The 18,929-nt window shown below is 45.0% G+C and overlaps 1 protein-coding gene across 2 annotated transcripts in view; it reads left to right on the top strand.

Moving 5' to 3' along the window:
• The window catches only part of tnxbb (tenascin XBb), a 55,973-nt gene that overhangs the window by 13,992 nt on the left and 23,052 nt on the right, over positions 1–18,929 (top strand). The window contains exons 4-10 of one of the 2 annotated variants that reach the window (XM_089122810.1): positions 3,558–3,707; positions 3,790–4,065; positions 5,963–8,098; positions 10,889–11,011; positions 11,733–11,876; positions 12,300–12,419; positions 12,517–12,663. In XM_089122810.1, coding sequence (XP_088978936.1) covers positions 3,558–3,707; positions 3,790–4,065; positions 5,963–8,098; positions 10,889–11,011; positions 11,733–11,876; positions 12,300–12,419; positions 12,517–12,663 — 3,096 coding nt within the window. Of the gene's footprint in view, positions 1–3,553; positions 3,708–3,789; positions 4,066–5,962; positions 8,099–10,888; positions 11,012–11,732; positions 11,877–12,299; positions 12,420–12,516; positions 12,664–18,929 lie in introns of both variants that reach the window. The other variant, XM_089122811.1, reaches the window with a different exon arrangement.

Here is an 18,929-nt window from a genome sequence, read left to right as displayed (position 1 = left end):
AGGCTTGGGAGGACGGACCTTCTAATAGTAAAAATGAAATTCAATACGTCCTGGACCTGCGAACAAAACTCCACACTTCAGGGCGGCTCTCCATGGGGAATTTGTTACAGGCGCAGGATAGGCAACGTCGGCTGTACAACAGGGGGGCTAAACTACGTAAATTTGCACCGGGAGATAAAGTGCTCGTATTGCTTCCCACATCCAGCTCGAAATTACTCGCAAAGTGGCAAGGGCCGTTTGTGGTTACACGGCGAGTTAATGATCTTAACTATGAAATCGTTCGTTCAGATAGGGGGGGAGCGCATCAAACATACCACCTCAACCTCCTTAAAAGATGGAATGAGGTGGAGTCAGCGATGCTGGCGACGGTGGTGAGTGGGGAGAAGGATCTCGGGCCAGAGGCGAATGTAAAAGTGCAATCCTTCCCTCTGGCCGCTTGTGGAGACCACCTCTCGCCTTCCCAGATCGCTGACATTCAACAGTTACAAGCGTAATTCGCAGATGTGTTCTCGCCCCTCCCTGGCCGAACGAATCTCATACAGCACCACGTTGAGACGGAGCCGGGCGTGGTGGTTCGCAGCCGGCCGTATAGATTACCCGAACACAAGAAAAAGGTAGTTCAGGATGAATTAGCGGCGATGCTGGATATGGGAGTAATAGAGGAATCCAACAGTGACTGGGCAAGCCCGATAGTTTTGGTGCCCAAAACCGACGGCACAGTCCGGTTCTGTGTGGATTACCGCAAGGTGAATGCTGTATCGAAGTTCGATGCATATCCAATGCCAAGGGTTGACGAGTTACTTGATCGGCTAGGCACGGCTCGTTTTTATTCGACACTGGATTTAACGAAGGGATATTGGCAGATCCCCTTATCTCCAATGTCCAAAGAAAAGACTGCTTTCACGACGCCGTTCGGATTACACCAATTCGTCACCCTTCCGTTCGGTTTGTTCGGGGCACCTGCCACCTTCCAGCGCTTGATGGACCGGATTCTACGGCCGCATGTAGCATATGCTGCGGCGTACTTGGATGATATTATCATCTATAGTAACGATTGGCCACGGCATATGCAGCATTTGCGAGCGGTCCTCAAGTCGCTGAAGAGGGCGGGGCTCACGGCCAACCCGAAGAAGTGTGCGATTGGGCGCGTGGAGGTCAGGTATCTAGGCTTCCACTTGGGCCACGGGCAGGTGCGTCCCCAAATTGATAAGACGGCAGCGATTGCGACCTGTCCGAGACCCAAGACCAAAAAGGAGGTTAGACAGTTCCTGGGGCTGGCAGGATATTATAGGAGATTTGTGCCTGATTATTCGAACCTTGCTAGCCCGCTGACTGATCTAACTAAAAAGGGGGCGCCAGATACCGTCCAGTGGACGGAGCAATGTCAGCAGGCTTTTACCCAGATAAAAGCAGCTCTGTGTGGCGGCCCGCTTTTACAGGCTCCTAATTTTTCTCTTCCCTTTTCTCTGCAGACAGACGCGTCGGACAGAGGACTGGGTGCGGTCCTGACACAGGAGATAGAGGGCGAGGAGCGGCCGGTGCTGTACATCAGTCGTAAGCTCTCTAAGAGGGAGACGATGTACAGCACCATTGAGAAAGAGGCGTTAGCCATCAAATGGGCCGTCCTCACTCTCCGCTATTATCTCCTGGGTCGGGAGTTCACCCTCTGTACCGACCACGCTCCCCTGCAGTGGCTCCACCGCATGAAAGATGCCAACGCGCGGATCACCCGTTGGTATCTGGCATTACAACCTTTCAAATTCAAGGTGATCCACAGGCCGGGGGCACAGATGGCTGTGGCTGACTTTCTCTCCCGGAGGGGGGGGGGGGGGGAGGCTGCAGGCCGGACGGCTCCCCGGCCTGAGTCGGGCGGTGGGGGTATGTGGTATGGGGGGCGTGGGATAGCGCTGTCTGCAGCGGGAGAGCGGGGGAGGAGTCGAGCGGGAAGTAAGCGGGTCAAGTTCAAATGATAAACACCTGTCTGTAATTCCAGTGATTGGCGTTGGGAGAGTATTTAAGCGGGCCAGTCGGACGCTTCATTGAGAGAGACTGGAGCTTGTGTGTTGAGCTGGAGCTGTCCGTGGATCCTGATCGGAATCTAAAAGAAAGACGTAAAGAGTGGGAAAAGTGCGACGCCGAAGGAAGCTGTGAATCAGCGGGGAAGAGTTTATTTTTGTTGTGACTAAAGAACTGTGAAGTGCGCTGAGGCGCCGTGGAACGAGTATTATTTGTGGATTTAATAAAGCACACGAGCTCCAGTATTTGCCGACCCCTTGTCTTCTTCCATCACCCTCCTTGAACCTTATCACACGGTTATTATAAGAAAGAAGACTGGAGAACACCAGCGAACTGGCAATGAGGACTGAAAATGAATTCAAGGCAATAAAGAGCTGGAGAGAGGCTTTGCCAAGATATGAGCTAAATATTACTCTAGGATTAATAATCTGTAAGGTATTACTGTTTTACTGAAATTTAACTCAGGAACTCAGTCATCAAGCAGGAATTGCCACAGGAAAACCCTTTTCTTTCCGTGACTTTCTGAGATGGGATTGTGTCAATTACAGATGAAATCATTATTTATGTTGTTCATAAAATACCAAAATAATGATGTTCTTCCTCAGGGTTTCTGTCTTGTTTTTCAGCAAAAAATGTAGACATTCTTAAATCAAGATAGATTTACTGTAGAGGCAAAATGATTAAAGATATTAAGATCAAGAAAGTGATTTTGTGTTTAAAACAAGAACTAATATCTGTCAGTGGAGTTTTCTTCCACTGAATTATCTTCATTCAAAGGGAAAACTAGATTATTTTTCTGACTCTACTACTGACAGATATTTGTTCTTGTTTTAAGCACAAACTCACTTCATTTTCACGATATTTTTCAGAAAACAAGACTTAATATCTTCAATCATTTACCTTCTCCAGTAAATGTATCTTGGTTTAAATATGTTTGGATATTTGAATGGATGGACTGCATTTATATAGCACCTTTATAGACCTAATGGCCACCAAAGCGCTTTACATTTGCCTCACATTCACCCATTCATACACTCATTCACACACCGACGGCGGTGTCAGCCATGCAAGGCGCCATCCAGCTCGTCGGGAGCAGCTGGGGTTAGGTGTCTTGCTCATGGACACCTCGACACTTGGTCAGGTGGAACCGAGGATTGAACCACCAACCTTTCGGTTCGTAGACAACCCACATGAACCACTGAGCCCCTATTTGGGCTGGAAAACAAGACAGAAACACTGAGGAATTGAGAAATGAGAAATTCTCATGTTTGTATTGAAACAGTATATATATGAAGTGACTCTAATCTTTTTATCACAGTAAAAGAACAACAGGCTGAATACTAAATTAATATTAAATAATATTAAATAATTATAAAACAACATACTTCAAATATCAGAATTGATACAATTAATATTTAGTAGTTTGTTTTGGCGTGTTCATGTGGACGCCCTGATTCTCAAGTTACTCTCTCTCTCTCTCTCTCTCTCTCTCTCTCTCTCTCTCTCTCTCTCTCTCTCTCTCTCTCTCTCTCCACAGAAAGAAACGGATCAGAAAATAATCTCCCGGATCAGTGGAAGACTGAACACATACAGTCAGGTTGGACTGGCCGCCGGTCAGGAATACATGGTCAGTGTTACTGGAGAGAAGGATGGCATGATGGGAATCGAGAGCACAGCAAAGTTCACCACTTGTGAGTCCATGCAAACACAACAGCGTAGAGCAACAGCCTTTATAGAAGGTTTTTAACTAGTGGTTCATTCATCTTTGGACAGTGATCTCCGGGCCGAAAGACTTGCATGTTGTGAAGACGAGCACCACAACAGTCGTTATCCAATGGGAGAAGGCGCAGGGGGAGATTGACAGGTACGTCCTCTCCATTGCACCCAATCAGACGGAAGGATCCGTCAGACTCCCGGAGATGTTCCTGGCGCCGGAGAGGGATTCGGCCCAGATCCAGGGCTTGCAACCGGGACGCTTGTATGACATCTCATTGGTGGCGGAGAGAGACGGTGTTCGGAGCCGGCCAGCAACCGTACAGGCCACTCCTGGTGAGTCTCAGGGGGATCAATTATAGCGTAACACTGAACATACATTCTTATTAACAGCTCTCAGAATGATGGGGAACAGTGTGACTTATAACTTTTTACAGCAAATATTAAAGCAAAATGTCTTTAACATGAGCAGGTATAAAGAGTTGTGGATGGTCAAAACCTTCTTGATTTGAGCACAAACTAATCTTTTAAGAAAACAAGTATTTTCTGTCATTGTTCTTCTCCAGTAAATGACATTGAAATCCTTTTAGGAAGGTATTTTTGTAGAAATGGAATGGAAGGAATTTTGTTGTGTTCGGCAAAAAAAAAAAAAAGAGAAAAAAAAGCAAATCATCTGATTTCACTACATCGTGTTAATATTTTTTTACCAGACGTTGTATCTGACAATTCAGGAATTTTTGACAATCAAATGCTGGTATTTACCAACTAATGAAAGCTGATATTTGGCCAGGTTTTGAGTCCAGGCCCCTTTGCATGTCAAGCGTAGATGCCACAGCAGGTAATGAGTGTACAAGGAAAAGTCATCATGAGTTAAACGTATTTATATCAGATTACCAGATGATGTGAATTCCGACAAGCCTCGCACTGATCGTGTGTAGACCAGTCAGTCTTTACACCAGTGACCTCACTCTGGAAATGTCCAGGCTATTGGAATTAAGTTTTATTTGTGGCGAGGCAAGTTTTGTTTTGCCTCATGTAAATGTCTATGACTGGAACATTTTCTCTTCTCTTTTATTGTGAAGAATGTTTCCCCCGACACACACAATCTTCACTCTAACCAGCAATAGAGGGAATGCGCGTGACGTCACCGTCGGCCGGCGTGCCTGCAGTTCCTCACAGTGAGTGGCAAAAAGACTGAGCGGCTGTATGTGTTCAGCGTGAATGCCGCGAAAAACAAACACAAAACACACAAATAAAGTGGGAAAGAGCTTTGCGATTGACTGTAGGCCTACAACTAGATTTGACAAAACATCGGAGGTATATTTTTACAGACTGCTATAGAAAGAGGAGCAAATGGATCGCTGCAATTCACAGAAACAGCTGGACTCCAGTCAGCGAAAGGTGGATTTGCAGTTATCATTTTGTGTCAACATGCTGAATTTAGCTGTAAAACCATACCCATATATGTTGTATTGTTATATACATTAACAACTCATCAATTAAATATTTATCATTGCATATTCTGCATTATTGGATGTTTTTTTAATAAACACTGACCAAAAAACGTATAAAGTTTTAGGGCTGGACGATATGATATATATATAGGCTATATGACACTGATATAAGTGATCACCCGGATTTAGACCTACCCATATTATATTTATATAAAGCGTTCAAAGGCAAATTTGCTTTATGTTTAGGTCTTGCTTTTATTTCCCCGGTGTCGAAATTAGGCAAACATAAACGTCAGGCAACACGATTCCTGGCTGCATGTCAATATCCAAGGATCACTGGATCTTTAGTAAGTTGTAAGGAACACTATATTGAGTCCAACATTTAGTTTAAATTGATAAAATTGTTCGATTTAGTCGCATTTCCGCAGTTTCCCCTATTAAATCCAGTCACGCAGCAGATCTTTTGCCACTCGGTCAGGCTGAGGGGGGTTGTCACGCGGGAAAGTTACATGTCAATGCATTCCCTCTATGCCACATTTTCTATTTCTTTAGGAAGCTTTTACCTTTCTTCTTTCTTACAGAAAATAAAAACCTCCCCGGTTTTCTATAGGACTTAAAGTGGACCTGATGCTGCATTAACTCGTGACCCAATGCCATAATCGTTTGGTTAACTGACTTAACTTGTTGCATTAACACCACCTTTCTATTAACAGGATTTCCATTTGCAGCTGGGACGATTAATTTAGCATCCACATTTTACACTTTATTCGTGCCTTTAGGGAATGTCTCAGTGCCTGAAACCAGGATGAGCATGAGGACGGACAATGTGCAGGTGGACTTGGAGCCTGGAAACAACAGAGAAAAGATACCGAGGCTCACAAACACAACACTCATCCTGCGAAAGCAAGTGCTGAGCGGCCAGCTGACTAAAGGAAAGGTTGAAAACTCAGAAAGAACATGGAATACCAGCAGACTCAAACCAGGCGTACCTCTTAGACCAGGGCAAAAAAGACCACTGCCCGTGAGAAGGCATGGGATGCTTCCCAAACCCGGCACACAGCCGGAAATCACAAGAAGTCCTTATCGTCCAGGAGTAAAACATTTCAATTCCTCCCAGATGGGAGTAAAAGGGGTGATTGTTGGACCTTCTTCAAATCGGTCAGTAACAGAGAATGACGACTCAGCTTATCCTGTGTCCGTTGGCAAACCATTGGAACTGACAATGAAAGAGACAAGATCTCAGACGGGAGACATCGCAACCATGTTTAGAAGGGAATCTGTCCAGACCCCAAGATCCAGCGTTCACAAACTCACATCCACTCCACTGCCTTTCACAACCGAAGAGCCGATAATCACAACAGAAAAAAAACTGACAGCCTATATAAATGGGACAAAATGTGTCCGGAAGGTTTTGGTCGGGTACCGGAAGATACATGGGAACATGTCCGATGGCAATGTGCTGTCAAAAAACCTGAGCATTATAGTTGGCCATGTAAACGGAAACGAGCTCTTACACAAGCTTCTGATGGGTGAGTCTATAGTCAATGACATGGACGAGACTAACCCTAACGCGGAGACTTCTGAGGCCAGGAGGAGTGTGAAGGAGCAAGGAGAAGTGCAAGTTGATGAAGAGGTGGATGAAAATAATCTCAATGCCACTCCCTATTCAACGAGACGTCCTGAGACAATAATGTCCTTCACCAGCACATCTCCTCACGTCTCCACATCAGCTCAACCTGAGACGGGGAATCCACATACGGCAAGAGACCCGCCAACAGCAAGAAGAAACCCTATCCCGGCTTCTTCACTGTCCATCCCCAGACTGCCAACTAGGCCAAAACACACACTTTTTATGTCGCCGTACTCTTCATCATCTTTAGAGCTGCAAAAAGAGAAGCGTCCTTCTTGGCCTAGTTCAATTGCCTCCGGTTTTACAAAAGAAGCCCTTGTAGAGACGAAAGTGTTTCCAGCCACAAGAGAAATCCAGGAATCAAGTCCTGAACTCCCGAACACAACTCCATTACCAGTCAAATTCCTCTCGAAACAAGACTCTGCAATAAAAAACACTGGCATTGAAGCCTCGGATGTGATGCCGTTTCGGCAGAAGCCTTTTAGGGGTTCTGATCCTCGTCGTCCCAATGTCAATCCTTTTCAGAACCGCACAAGGCCCGTTCTGGAGCCGCCTCAACACCCTTCTCGAGGACCCATGAGACGAGCTTTCCTTTCAAAACCCATTATGAGGAACAACAGGACATTCAGTCCTGTCCGACCTGTGAAACCTGCATTAACTTCGGCTACAGAGAACAACACTAGTGTTAGGATGAGACCAAATGCAGGAATCAACAGGACCGATGGGGCCGCCAGCACACATTCCCAAATACAACACATTGGTACCACTCAAGTAGGCCCAAACATCAGTCCGTATGGAAAAGGAAACTCCGATAGATCTTTTTCCAATAATGAGACCCAGGAGTATGTGTTGAGCGACTCGGACGGCTCGGTCGAGCATGTGCGGGTCGTCAACGCCTTGTCCACGGCGCTGGACCTGACATGGCCGGCTCCGGAGCAAAAGTTCAAACACTTCAGAATTACTCAAACTGAGCTCAGACCAGAAAACAAAGAAAAGGATGAGATAGAAAGAGATGAAGAGGCTGATGGGCGAAACGGCGAGGAAGAGGGTGATGATGGGTTAGCCGAGAGAAACAGTCTGAGCAAAGGCAAAGCTGCAGTCCATGAACCCAATGCACGGAGTTCAGAGATGAAGAAGGGTGTGGGAAACACGAGTACGGTTCTCCCGGGGTCGGCCCGCTCACACCACATGACCAACCTCAGCCCCCGGACCCGCTACTCTGTGTCCATCTTTGGGAAGGGACCTGCGTTTCGCTCCAAAACTCACAGCCTCATCATTCATACAGGTACTCAAAACCAGAAGCCAACACTGCTAACCCTAATCTGTTCGTGCTCTGAGCGGATGTCTGCTTAGCGCCGCCACTTTCCCTGCTGTTATGTGTACACTCCTGCCTATCAGGAGCTTCTAATCAAAGCAAATATTTGATTAAGATTCATGCAGTCAGTAAATTTTTATAAATGTTTGACTAGAACACTTATATTTGCTAACCCTGTGCATTTGGTCTTTTGTGGACGTTGTGTGTGGACACGCTGAGCAGCACATTAACTCTTTCCCTGTATAAGAGTATTCTGGCGATCCGGGATTTCACTGTTACACACAGGGGGCACTATCACACATCTGCTGAACGAATACTGAACCTCAGGATCAAAACACACATGTAAAATAACACAGCCATCAAACATTAAACAGCTATAAATGTAAAACTACGTAATGTTTCAGTAACTATTGATCCAGGAAGACTTAACGACTGAAGCTTTGAGGAGGTGATGACGTCTGTGTTTTTAATAAAAATGTTGGGTTTTTTATTACCCATATTCAAGTGTTGATAAAAAATAATTCTTTTTCTTTTTCTTTTCTTTTAAAGCAGAGGCTCTGCTAAGATTATTCATACAACTAAATATTCTGGCCAAGATGAAAGTTCAGTGAAAATGATGCAAACTTTTTAAATTCTGTCAGGGAAAGAGTTGAAGAAAGAGTAGAAACTAGCATGCTAAATAATGAACTCTAGAATGAAATGTGTGTCAGTGTGGCCGTCCACACACACTCTCATCAGGCAAATGTGTGTCTTGAATATCAACAGAACACAAAAGAGTTGTTTATTAGTTTCACCTTAACATCATCGGTAACACTTTATTTTACGACCCGCAAACAACTGTGTAAGTACACCGAAATTACGGTGTACGTTTCTGTAATTATAGTGTATTTCCGTCTAAGTATAAGGGAACAATATTTTAAGTTTGGGGTAATAAAGGGGCAACAAGCACCACTTTAATTTACAGCCCACAGGAGTTACACTTACCCTGTAACTACGCAGAACAAGGGGGTAACAAACGCTACTTACAATATAGCAATACGAAACAACACTTTTTGCACTGTAATTACAGAGAAAGGTACTGTTATCAAGAAAAAAAAAAAACGTTTTAATTACACAGTATATTTGCCCTGACATTTAAGTGTCATTGCAATTCAATGGGATAAGGTAAGGACTAATTACCACATGGTACGGGTACTAAATTAAAATCATAGCAGAAAAAAATTATTTTGACTTTTCTAGTAATCTAGTAAGAAAAGCCAATATATATATATATATATATATGATGTCAAAATTATGTCAAAATTATCCATCAAGATGTCAAAATTATCCTGAACATGTTTTGCCAGAAATGTGATACATTTTATAAAAAACAGACGTACAATCTTTGCCTGGAATATATTAACAGAATAGGTACCTGTTATTTTTTAACTAATTAAATAATTTGCTTGTACATCTGCTTGTTACCCCCTTATTACCCCAAACTTAACCTTATTGTTCCCTTATACCTACACTGAAGTACACCATAATTACAGAAATATACACCGTAATTTCGGTGTACTTACACAGTTGTTTGCGGGTCGTAAAATAAAGTGTTACCACATCATCTCATTCATTTGGTGATAACTAACTGTTCATAACTAACATTAACATTAGACTATACAAATACACTTTAACTATTACAGCCATTGTGTATCAGTGGTAATTGAATTAATTTAACATGACATTTTGTTTCGGATATGAGAGCTAGTGAGCTACTACTGATTAATATATGATTAATGTAATGATTAAACAATGTCAGATAAAAAGCATCATGCTATCGATTACCAAAATAATTTCAGCTTGTCCTTCTGTTCATAAAAATGATGACAAATCAAACTGAATGCATCACATGTTGTGTCAGTTGTGTAAAATCAATAAACACAAGTCTGTGTGATGATTCCATCATATCTGAGCTAAATCCACACATAAGGATGATATTTCTATTCTAAATAATATGGTAGAATTATGAAACCAGACCTGGCAGTTCTCTCAAACATAATTCTTTATTTGATGGTGATACAAAAACGCTAGCTTCGCATTTCTGCTTTTAAACCTTGGCAAACACATTACTGTAAATATGATTTTGTTCATCTTTACACACTGAGGGATTAGTGTAATCTAATAGCGGACACACGTTCACCAGCACTGGTCTTTTCTCACCCAGGCTGAGGCCAGAGCTTCATGTGTTCTCCATCAGGGTAAGGCCATGGTCTTTGGTCTCAGTTCGCGTAACCCGCACACAACACAACTGTGCTTCTGTCATGTTCACGTGTTTCCTCCACTTCCTCACTCATTCCAGCTTTGCATTTTTCTTCTCCTCTCCAGGTTGAAATGAGCAGCATCATCACATCATGCTTGTGTTTTCTGTGCAGGATCTCGTGTCCGTCATTAACAGCCAGGTTTCTGTGGACTCTGTATAGGCCTTGGCCTATATACTGTATATATGTTTCGACTGCACATATATACACTCATGTTGTCCCTGAAATAACCCGTAGACAGCCGTGTGTGAGGGTTTGCACAGAGACCAGGGACTTGTGAATGCAAGTAAACAAGTTCTGCTTAATGTTTTAGTCTGGTTTTGTTTTCATGCTTACATCTTTTCCCTCACATTATTTGTTGTTCTCCGTATCCTTGACCTTTCTGGTGAGGACTCTCTATTGGGAACTTGTTCTCTTTCTTTCCTGTGTCTGTGTGTCTGAGCTGTGTCTGATGTCTGCTCAGGCCCGGAGCCTCCATCAGATCTGGTCTTCAGCGATGTGACCGACAGCTCCATCACTGTGTCCTGGGCCAAACCCAAGAGCAAGGTGTCCGGATTCAAGATCACACACACTCACGTACAAGAAGGTAACGCAAACCTCAATTTCAAAGGAGCATTAGATGTGCAAATCTCTCTAGAAACACACGTTGCATACACTAATTGCAGCTTGTTTCCCACAGTCCTATTATTGCATGATTTTGGGTTGAATAAATTGCAAGACTGTAAAACTCATATAATTCTTATATTGACTTCCTGAGCTTGGTTATTAACACTTCATGAGCATGAAAGGGAAATAGCGCTAGTGTTTGTCTTTACTATTGTGCCATATATCCATGGAAGCTTGTTTCCTTTTTTCAGAATAGCGTGATATAAAGTCGCAATTGCGAATCATAAAGTAAGAAATATTACAATTCTGAGAAATAAACTCGCAATTGTAAGATAAAAAGTCACAATTATGTTTTAAAATGTTTTATTCTGTGGCGAAACGCATCTAGAACAAGAACAAATTTGGGAGGGGCTTGGTTTTGTCTGCATGGAATTGATTGGATGGTTGAGGTTTGCTATTGGCTGATCTCATGTGAGTGACAGGTTGCCCCGCCCTCGTCATCAGAGAAGGGGAAGTTATTCTGATTCAAGATTACGGAACCAATGTATATATTCCATGAGAAAATATGAATTATGTCTTGACTTGAGGGGGACTTTAAGCCCCTGCTGTTACTAACCCTGTGTGTGTGTGTTTATGTGTGTGTGTGCGTGCGTGTGTGTGTGTGTGTGTGTGTGTGTGTGTGTGTGTGTGTGTGTCGGCAGGTGAGCCGGTCTCGGTCAGTGTGGACTCGGAGACGCTCCGCCTGGATCTCGCTCCGGTGTCTCCCGGCTCCTCATACGAGGTCAGCGTAGCGTCAGTGCTCGGCCAAGACGAGAGCGACCCCATCACAGACACCGCGACCACCCGTGAGTCATTACAGAAACACCCGTACACTGATCAATCACAGCTTTACACTTCCATGTAAGGCAGTGACTAAACTAATTTGGTGGGTTGAAATGTTGTACAGTATAAAACTAACTAGAAAAGAATTTGGATTAAAAGTATCTGCTAAACGACTGATCAACTCCTCTAATGTTTGCTGACTCCTACTTTAACATGATCAAAAACATATCACAGAAAGCTTTTGCCCCATTCAGACACTCAAATCAAAAGGAATCTTCAAGTCACCGCAGGATAACTCCCAACAGCAACATGGTGTCTGCCCCTATCCGGCCCAGATGCGGGACACGTGGATCCACACAGCCCAGATGTGGGCCGGATCTCGGCCGACTCTATATTGCTGTCTGGGTGCCTCGATCAGTGTTGGTGATCTCATGTGTGTCCCTCAGTGCCGGATCCTCCAACAGACCTGCGGGTCATAAACGTCACCGACAGTAAAGCGCTGTTGCTATGGAGACCCGCTCTGGCAACCGTCGACCATTACATCATTGAGTACAGCTCGGACGCAGGTAAGCTAAAATATGGTTTATGCTTTGTTAAAAAAAAGAAAGCACAGACACACTTCAGCATTGCTGAAAGATGACCGTCCTGTGTTTCCGCCATCAGCCCCTGGGATAACCATGGAAGTGTCCGGAAACGCAGCAGAAGAGCAGCTGCAGTCGCTGAGCTCCTCTACCCGGTACAGCGTGAGCATCCAGAGCCGTCTGAGAGATCTGAGCAGCTCCAGGGCCACCGCAAGCTTCAGCACCACAGGTCAGAGGTCACCACAAGTCAGGGTTCAGCAAAGGTCAGGGGTCACCACAGGTCAGGGATCACCACAGGTCAGGGGTCACCACGGGTCAGAGGTCACCACAGGTACCACAGTTCAGAGGTCACCACAGGTCAGGGGTCACCACAGGTCAGAGGTCACCACAGGTCAAAGATACTGTCCTCAGTGGGCCGGTGTGAGCAGGGCTGTAAATGGGCTGGGCGGGGCTGATAGCCTCGGCCCCGGGCACTGAGCTCACACTGTGCTGTCGGGCCGGAAGCTTTGCAGCGCTTCATTAAATTAAGAGTTTGGTTCCAAAACTTGATAAATGCCATTTAAAAAAAAATGAGTTACTGCAAAAATCTGACTTTTCAATACCGACCAAATACAAAACAATGTTTAATTTTATGTAAAATGCGATATCCGCCGTGTTATTATGTAATGTTTTCTCCCTTTCTTTCCAAACCGCTACAAACGCCAGTCTCCCTTTTCTGCTAAATGCGACATATCCGCTAAACCAATCACAACGCACCATTCCACGCAATGTAAACAGTAACGGCAGCGCTTTAACTAACCCGGCTTCCTAGGTGTTCTCTGTAGGATAATCTATTAGTGCAACATTACAATGTGTTACAAGGTTCAGGCTCTGAGTACCATTTCTGCCCAGGAGTGGGCGTTGTGGGGGGGCTGAATTTGACGGACGAAGACAGTGAGCGGTACGATGCAGTAAAGGAGGCCTTTTCACGCGTTCTTTGTTGCGAAGAAGAACGTAATCTATGAGAGAGCTCGTTTCTACATGAGGAAAAAACGAGAAAACGAACCAATTGACTGCTTCATGACTGCACTGTACTCCTTGGCTGAGCACTGCAAAGATGGGCCACTGCACGACGAATTAATCAGAGACAGGTTAGTCGTCAGTTTAAATGATTTACGTCTGTCAGAGCGAATGCAGTTAGATAAAGATCTAACGCTGGAAAAGGCCATTGATATGGCGAGACAGACTGAGGCAGTGAAGCTGCAGCAAAGTAATTTGCGTGGTGAATGCGCTAATGCAAAAGCATCTGATTCTGTAGATAGAGTCATAAGCAAAAGCAAGTCATTTCAAAGCAGGCAGAGAGTCAAAAATGCCCATGGAGCAAAAGACAAATTCAAACAGTCGCAATCAAGATGTCACAAGTGTGGAAAAAGCCCGTTACATCCGAAAGCGCACTGCCCTGCAAATACTGTAATCTGTTATGCCTGTGGAAAGAGGGGACATTACCAAAAGGTGTGTGCTTCATCCAGAAAGGTGAATGAGATTCAAGAACAAGACCCTGACATATTTTTGGGCACTGTAGTTGCCGAGGGTGACCCCTGGCTTATTGATATTAAAATACAAGACTGTGAAGTACAGTTCAAGATCGACACAGGTGCGGATGTCACTGTTATGCCAGACCATGTGTTCCACAAGATATTTAAATAGGGCAACAAACCAGCACTCCAGAGAGTGACCAAGCCTTTACTTGGACCTGGATGCTCACCACTTAGCGTGCTTGGAGTTTCAAACATGCTGCTTCTGAAAGGGGACAAGCATATATCGGAGGATGTGTATGTTGTTAAGAGTCTTCATTCAGCACTGCTAGGTAGACCCGCCATCACCAAATTGGGTCTTGTCACACGTGTTGATGATGTAAGCATACACACACTACAGGAACGCTATCCAAAGCTGTGCAGTGGGCTAGGACTGTTAGAGGCCTTACACCATTGAACTGAGCCCAGGAGCAGTTCCATTTTCCCTCAAAACTCCACGACGCATTGCTCTTCCGCTCATGCCAAAAGTAAAAAATGAGCTACAACGCATGGAGCGGATGGGAGTCATAAGCAGGGTGGAAGAACCCACAGAGTGGTGTGCAGGCATTGTCGTGGTGCCCAAAAAGTCTGGTGATCCACATATTTGTGTTGACTTAACAAAGCTCAACGAATCAGTGCGAAGGGAGAAATTCATACTTCCTTCGGTTGAACAGACTCTTGGGTTGTTAGCGGGAGCTTGTGTTTTTAGCAAGCTAGATGCCAACATGGGATTTTGGCAAATACCTCTAGCAGAGCAGTCTGCCAAGCTGACGACTTTCATCACACCGTTTGGGCGGTATTTCTTCAATCGTGTTCCTTTCGGTATCGCATCGGCACCTGAACACTTCCAAAATCGTATAGTAACCGAGGTCTTAGAGGGCCTGGATGGTGTGGTCTGTCACATGGACGATGTGCTGGTGTGGGGACGTTCTCAAGAGGAGGATGATGTGCGGCTTCACGCAGTGCTCCAAAAGATGGAAAATGCTGGCGTTACCCTCAACTTAGACAAATGTGCCTTGTCCCAGCGTGTAGTCAAGTTTCTTGGCCACATTATCTCAGACAGAGGAGTGCAACCAGACCCAGCCAAGACCACAGCGGTTCAGGAGATGCCTGAGCCAAGAAATGTCAGTGAGCTAAGAAGCTTTCTTGGTATGGTCAACCAGCTGGGAAAATTAATTCCCCATCTGGCGGAAAAAGATAAACCACTCAGAGATCTCCTGTCTAAGAAAAACTGTTGGTACTGGGGGGAAGAACAAGTTAAAGCTTTTAAGAACTTGAAAGGAGACTTGTCGTCTGCTCCGGTGCTGGCTCTGTACGATGCAAACAAGCAACTCAAAGTATCTGCAGACGCATCATCATATGGACTGGGAGCAGTCCTGATGCAAAAAGAGGGTGTCGATTGGAGACCTGTTGCTTACGCGTCACGGTCTCTTACTCCTATTGAGCAAAGATGCACACAGGTCGAAAAGGAGGCCCTTGGGCTGACCTGGGCATGTGAGAGATTTCGTGACTTTTTGATTGGCCAACATTTTGAGATGGAAACCGATCACAAACCGCTGTTGAGTCTCCTTGGGGGCCAGGATTTGGATGCTATACCTCCCCGCATCCAGCGGCTCCGTATGAGACTGATGCGCTATTCATACAAGATTTATCATGTTCCTGGAAAGAGTTTATGGACTGCTGACACTCTGTCTCGTGCTCCGCTACCTGCTCATAAAGAAAACATGGATGAGGAGTTCATGGAAAGCACTAACATTTACGTGGACAGCATTGTGGAGCATCTCCCGGCAAGTCAATCTTTCCTGGACAACCTGAGAGAACGGACAGTCGGACACCTTAAGTCGGACAGTGTTTGCTCAAATGTCATGAACATGTGCCAGAATGGATGGCCCGAGTCAGGTTGTTGTACTGGGACCGAGAAGCTTTACTGGTCTGAGCGAGCTTACCTATCTGTTCATAACGGCCTCCTTCTGAAAGGTTCAAGACTCGTCATTCCCTCTGCATTGCGGAATGATGTCCTTGACAGGCTGCACGAAGGGCATCAAGGAGTAGTTAAATGCAGAGCATGTGCACAGCAAAGTGTGTGGTGGCCGGTTCTTAGCCAGCAGTTGAACGAGCTGGTTTTGAAATGCCATGCTTGCATTAAAGAGCGCACTAATCACACTGAACCTTTGATTCCTTCGGATCTTCCTGAGAGGCCCTGGCAAATAGGGACAGATCTGTTTGTCCTGAAAGGGAAAACCTACCTGTTAGTTGTGGATTATTATTCACGTTATGTTGAGGTGGCAAATCTTTCACTCACCAGCTCTGGAGATGTCATTACACACCTAAAGTCTATCTTTGCAACCCACGGCATCCCGGAGACATTAGTGAGTGATAATGGGCCACAGTTCTTATCCAACACTTTCTCAGATTTCGCAGGTGCTTATGGATTCAGACATGTCACTAGTAGCCCAAAGCATCCACGCAGCAACAGAGAAGCTGAGCGGGCTGTACAGACAGTAAAAAACCTTCTCAAAAAGGAGCAAGATCCTTACCTTGCCTTACTGTCATATAGGTCAACTCCACTTCACAATGAGTCCAGTCCAGTTGCTCATGGGACGCTGTCTTCGCACTACGGTGCCAACCCTCCCGAGATTACTGGATCCTTTGTTACCTGATGGCACCGCCATAAGTGTTCGAGAGAGAGAAAGAAAAGAAGTGCAGATATGAGATATTTTAACAAACGGCACAGAGTGCATGACCTGAACTCTCACCTGGCGATCAGGTGTGGGTCACAGATCAAAAGGTGACTGGAACTGTGGTAGAGAAACATTCAACACCCCGTTCTTACCGGGTGGATGTGCCTCATGGAACTGTTCCATGACCGGGATTTCCTCCTTCCTATGGATGTAAGGAATGGTGGTTGTGACACCCATGCTGGTTCCCAGTTGTCTGAGAACGGTAGAGAGACACAAAATGCACTGGCACACCAAACAAATTCTGTCAGTCCAACAGGAGCAGTAATCAGAACCAGATCTGGGAGGCTAGTTGTAAAACCTAAAAGACTGGATTTATAGTCACTCTTCTATAGCCCTAGTAGGGTGTTTCACAGTAGTTACGCAGTTTATCCACCTCTCTGGCTGAAGAAAAATAAAATAAAAATAAAGAATAAAGTAAAATTTGGTGCAGATCTGGGCATTTACAGCCAAGTTAATACAACTTTCATGGCGAATCATCGACGCCACGGACACGCCCATCGACGAAAATGTGCAGAGAGCACAATTTCACAGCATCAATGCCTTTAGAAGGCACAGCAGAAATTTGAAGTCGATCTGACTAAATCCCTAGGAGGAGTTAGTTAAAGTACGTGATGAGTTAATCATCCAAAAATGGCGGTAAAATTCGAAATGGCCTACTTCCTGTTGAGTTTAGGGCATTGCTCCAAGAGACTTTTTTGTGCGTCTGGACATGGTAGATGTACCACAGAAATTTCGTACATGTCGCTCAAACATGCGACGGGGGCTGCTTCGTTAAAGGACACTTCCTGTTGCCACTAGGTGGCGCTATGACTGTGGGTGAATGTCGGCATGTAGATTTGTTCAGGGCGGGACTCTTGTCAAATGTGTAAAATTTCGTGTAGATCTGGGCATTGACAGCCAAGTTACTACAACTTCCTGTTTCATGGCGAATCATAGACGCCACGGACACGCCCATTGGCGAAAACACGCAGATAGCACAACTTTACATCGTCAATGCCTTTAGAAGGTAAAGCAGAAATTTGAAGTTGATCCGACTAAATCCCAAGGAGGAGTTCGTTAAAGTACGGAGTGTGTAAATCGTTCCAAATCGGTCGCCAAATTCAAAATGGCGGACTTCCTGTCGAGTTTAGGGTATGGGTTCTTGAGGCTTTTTTGTCTGTCTCGTCATGGTAGATGTACTACAGAAATTTCGTACATGTCGGTCAAACAAGCGGAGGGGGCTGCTTCGTTAAAGGTCACTTCCTGTTGCCAGCAGGTGGCGCTATGACTGTGGGTGAATGTAGGCATGTAGATTTGTTCAGGACGGGACTCTTGTCAAATGTGTCAAATTTCGTGCAGATCTGGGCATTTAAAGCCAAGTTACTACAACTTCCTGTTTCATGGCGAATCTTCGATGCCACGGACACGCCCATCGACGAAAACGCGCAGATAGCACAACTTTACATCGTCCATACCTTTAGAAGGCACAGCAGAAATTTGAAGTCGATCCAACTAAATCCCTAGGAGGAGTTCGTTAAAGTACGGAGTGTGTAAATCGTCCAAAAATGGCCGCCAAATTCAAAATGGCGGACTTCCTGTCGAGTTTAGGGTATGGGTTCTTGAGGCTTTTTTGTGCATCTTGATATGATACACGTCCCCACCAAATTTCGTGCATGTAGGTCAGTGATGCGCGGGTCAATGTATAAACAACCCGCAACCGACCGACGTTTTCAACTACCCGCCCGCAACTCGGACCGCAAAAAAAAGTAAAAAAAAACATTGTACCCGACCCGCTTCCTGACCGCATTTTTTTAAAGTAGTAAATGCTCATCGGAGCGTTATTGGGCCATAGACGTGTAACAACACAGCATCGCAAGAAGACGTAGGCCTACACATAACAAAGGCAAAGCCAGCACTTTGGTCATCATCTTTCATTATTTCAGCAAATGTCTCCCACACTTTTACTCTTTCTGTTTGTGTATTTGCGGAGCTTCCACTCCCCAGTCTTCACCTTTTCTCTTGCCGCCTCCATCTCTCTGCAGACTGTAGTAATCATCGTAGACACGGCCGGTTCGTGAACGAATCATTCTTTTGAACCGGTTCTTTTTAGTGAACCGGTCGAACCAGTACACTCGAACTGAATCGTTCGAAACAGTTCGCGTCTTGCGTCAGTGCTGATCCACAAGTTACTAAAGTTACTCACTTTCAGACATGCCTGACAG

Source organism: Pimephales promelas, chromosome 18, assembly GCF_988280905.1.
Source record: "Pimephales promelas chromosome 18, fPimPro1.hap1.1, whole genome shotgun sequence".
Taxonomy (NCBI): domain Eukaryota; kingdom Metazoa; phylum Chordata; class Actinopteri; order Cypriniformes; family Leuciscidae; genus Pimephales; species Pimephales promelas.
The sequence above is the reverse complement of the archived record's forward strand: the minus strand, read 5'-3'. Positions and strand labels throughout refer to the sequence as shown.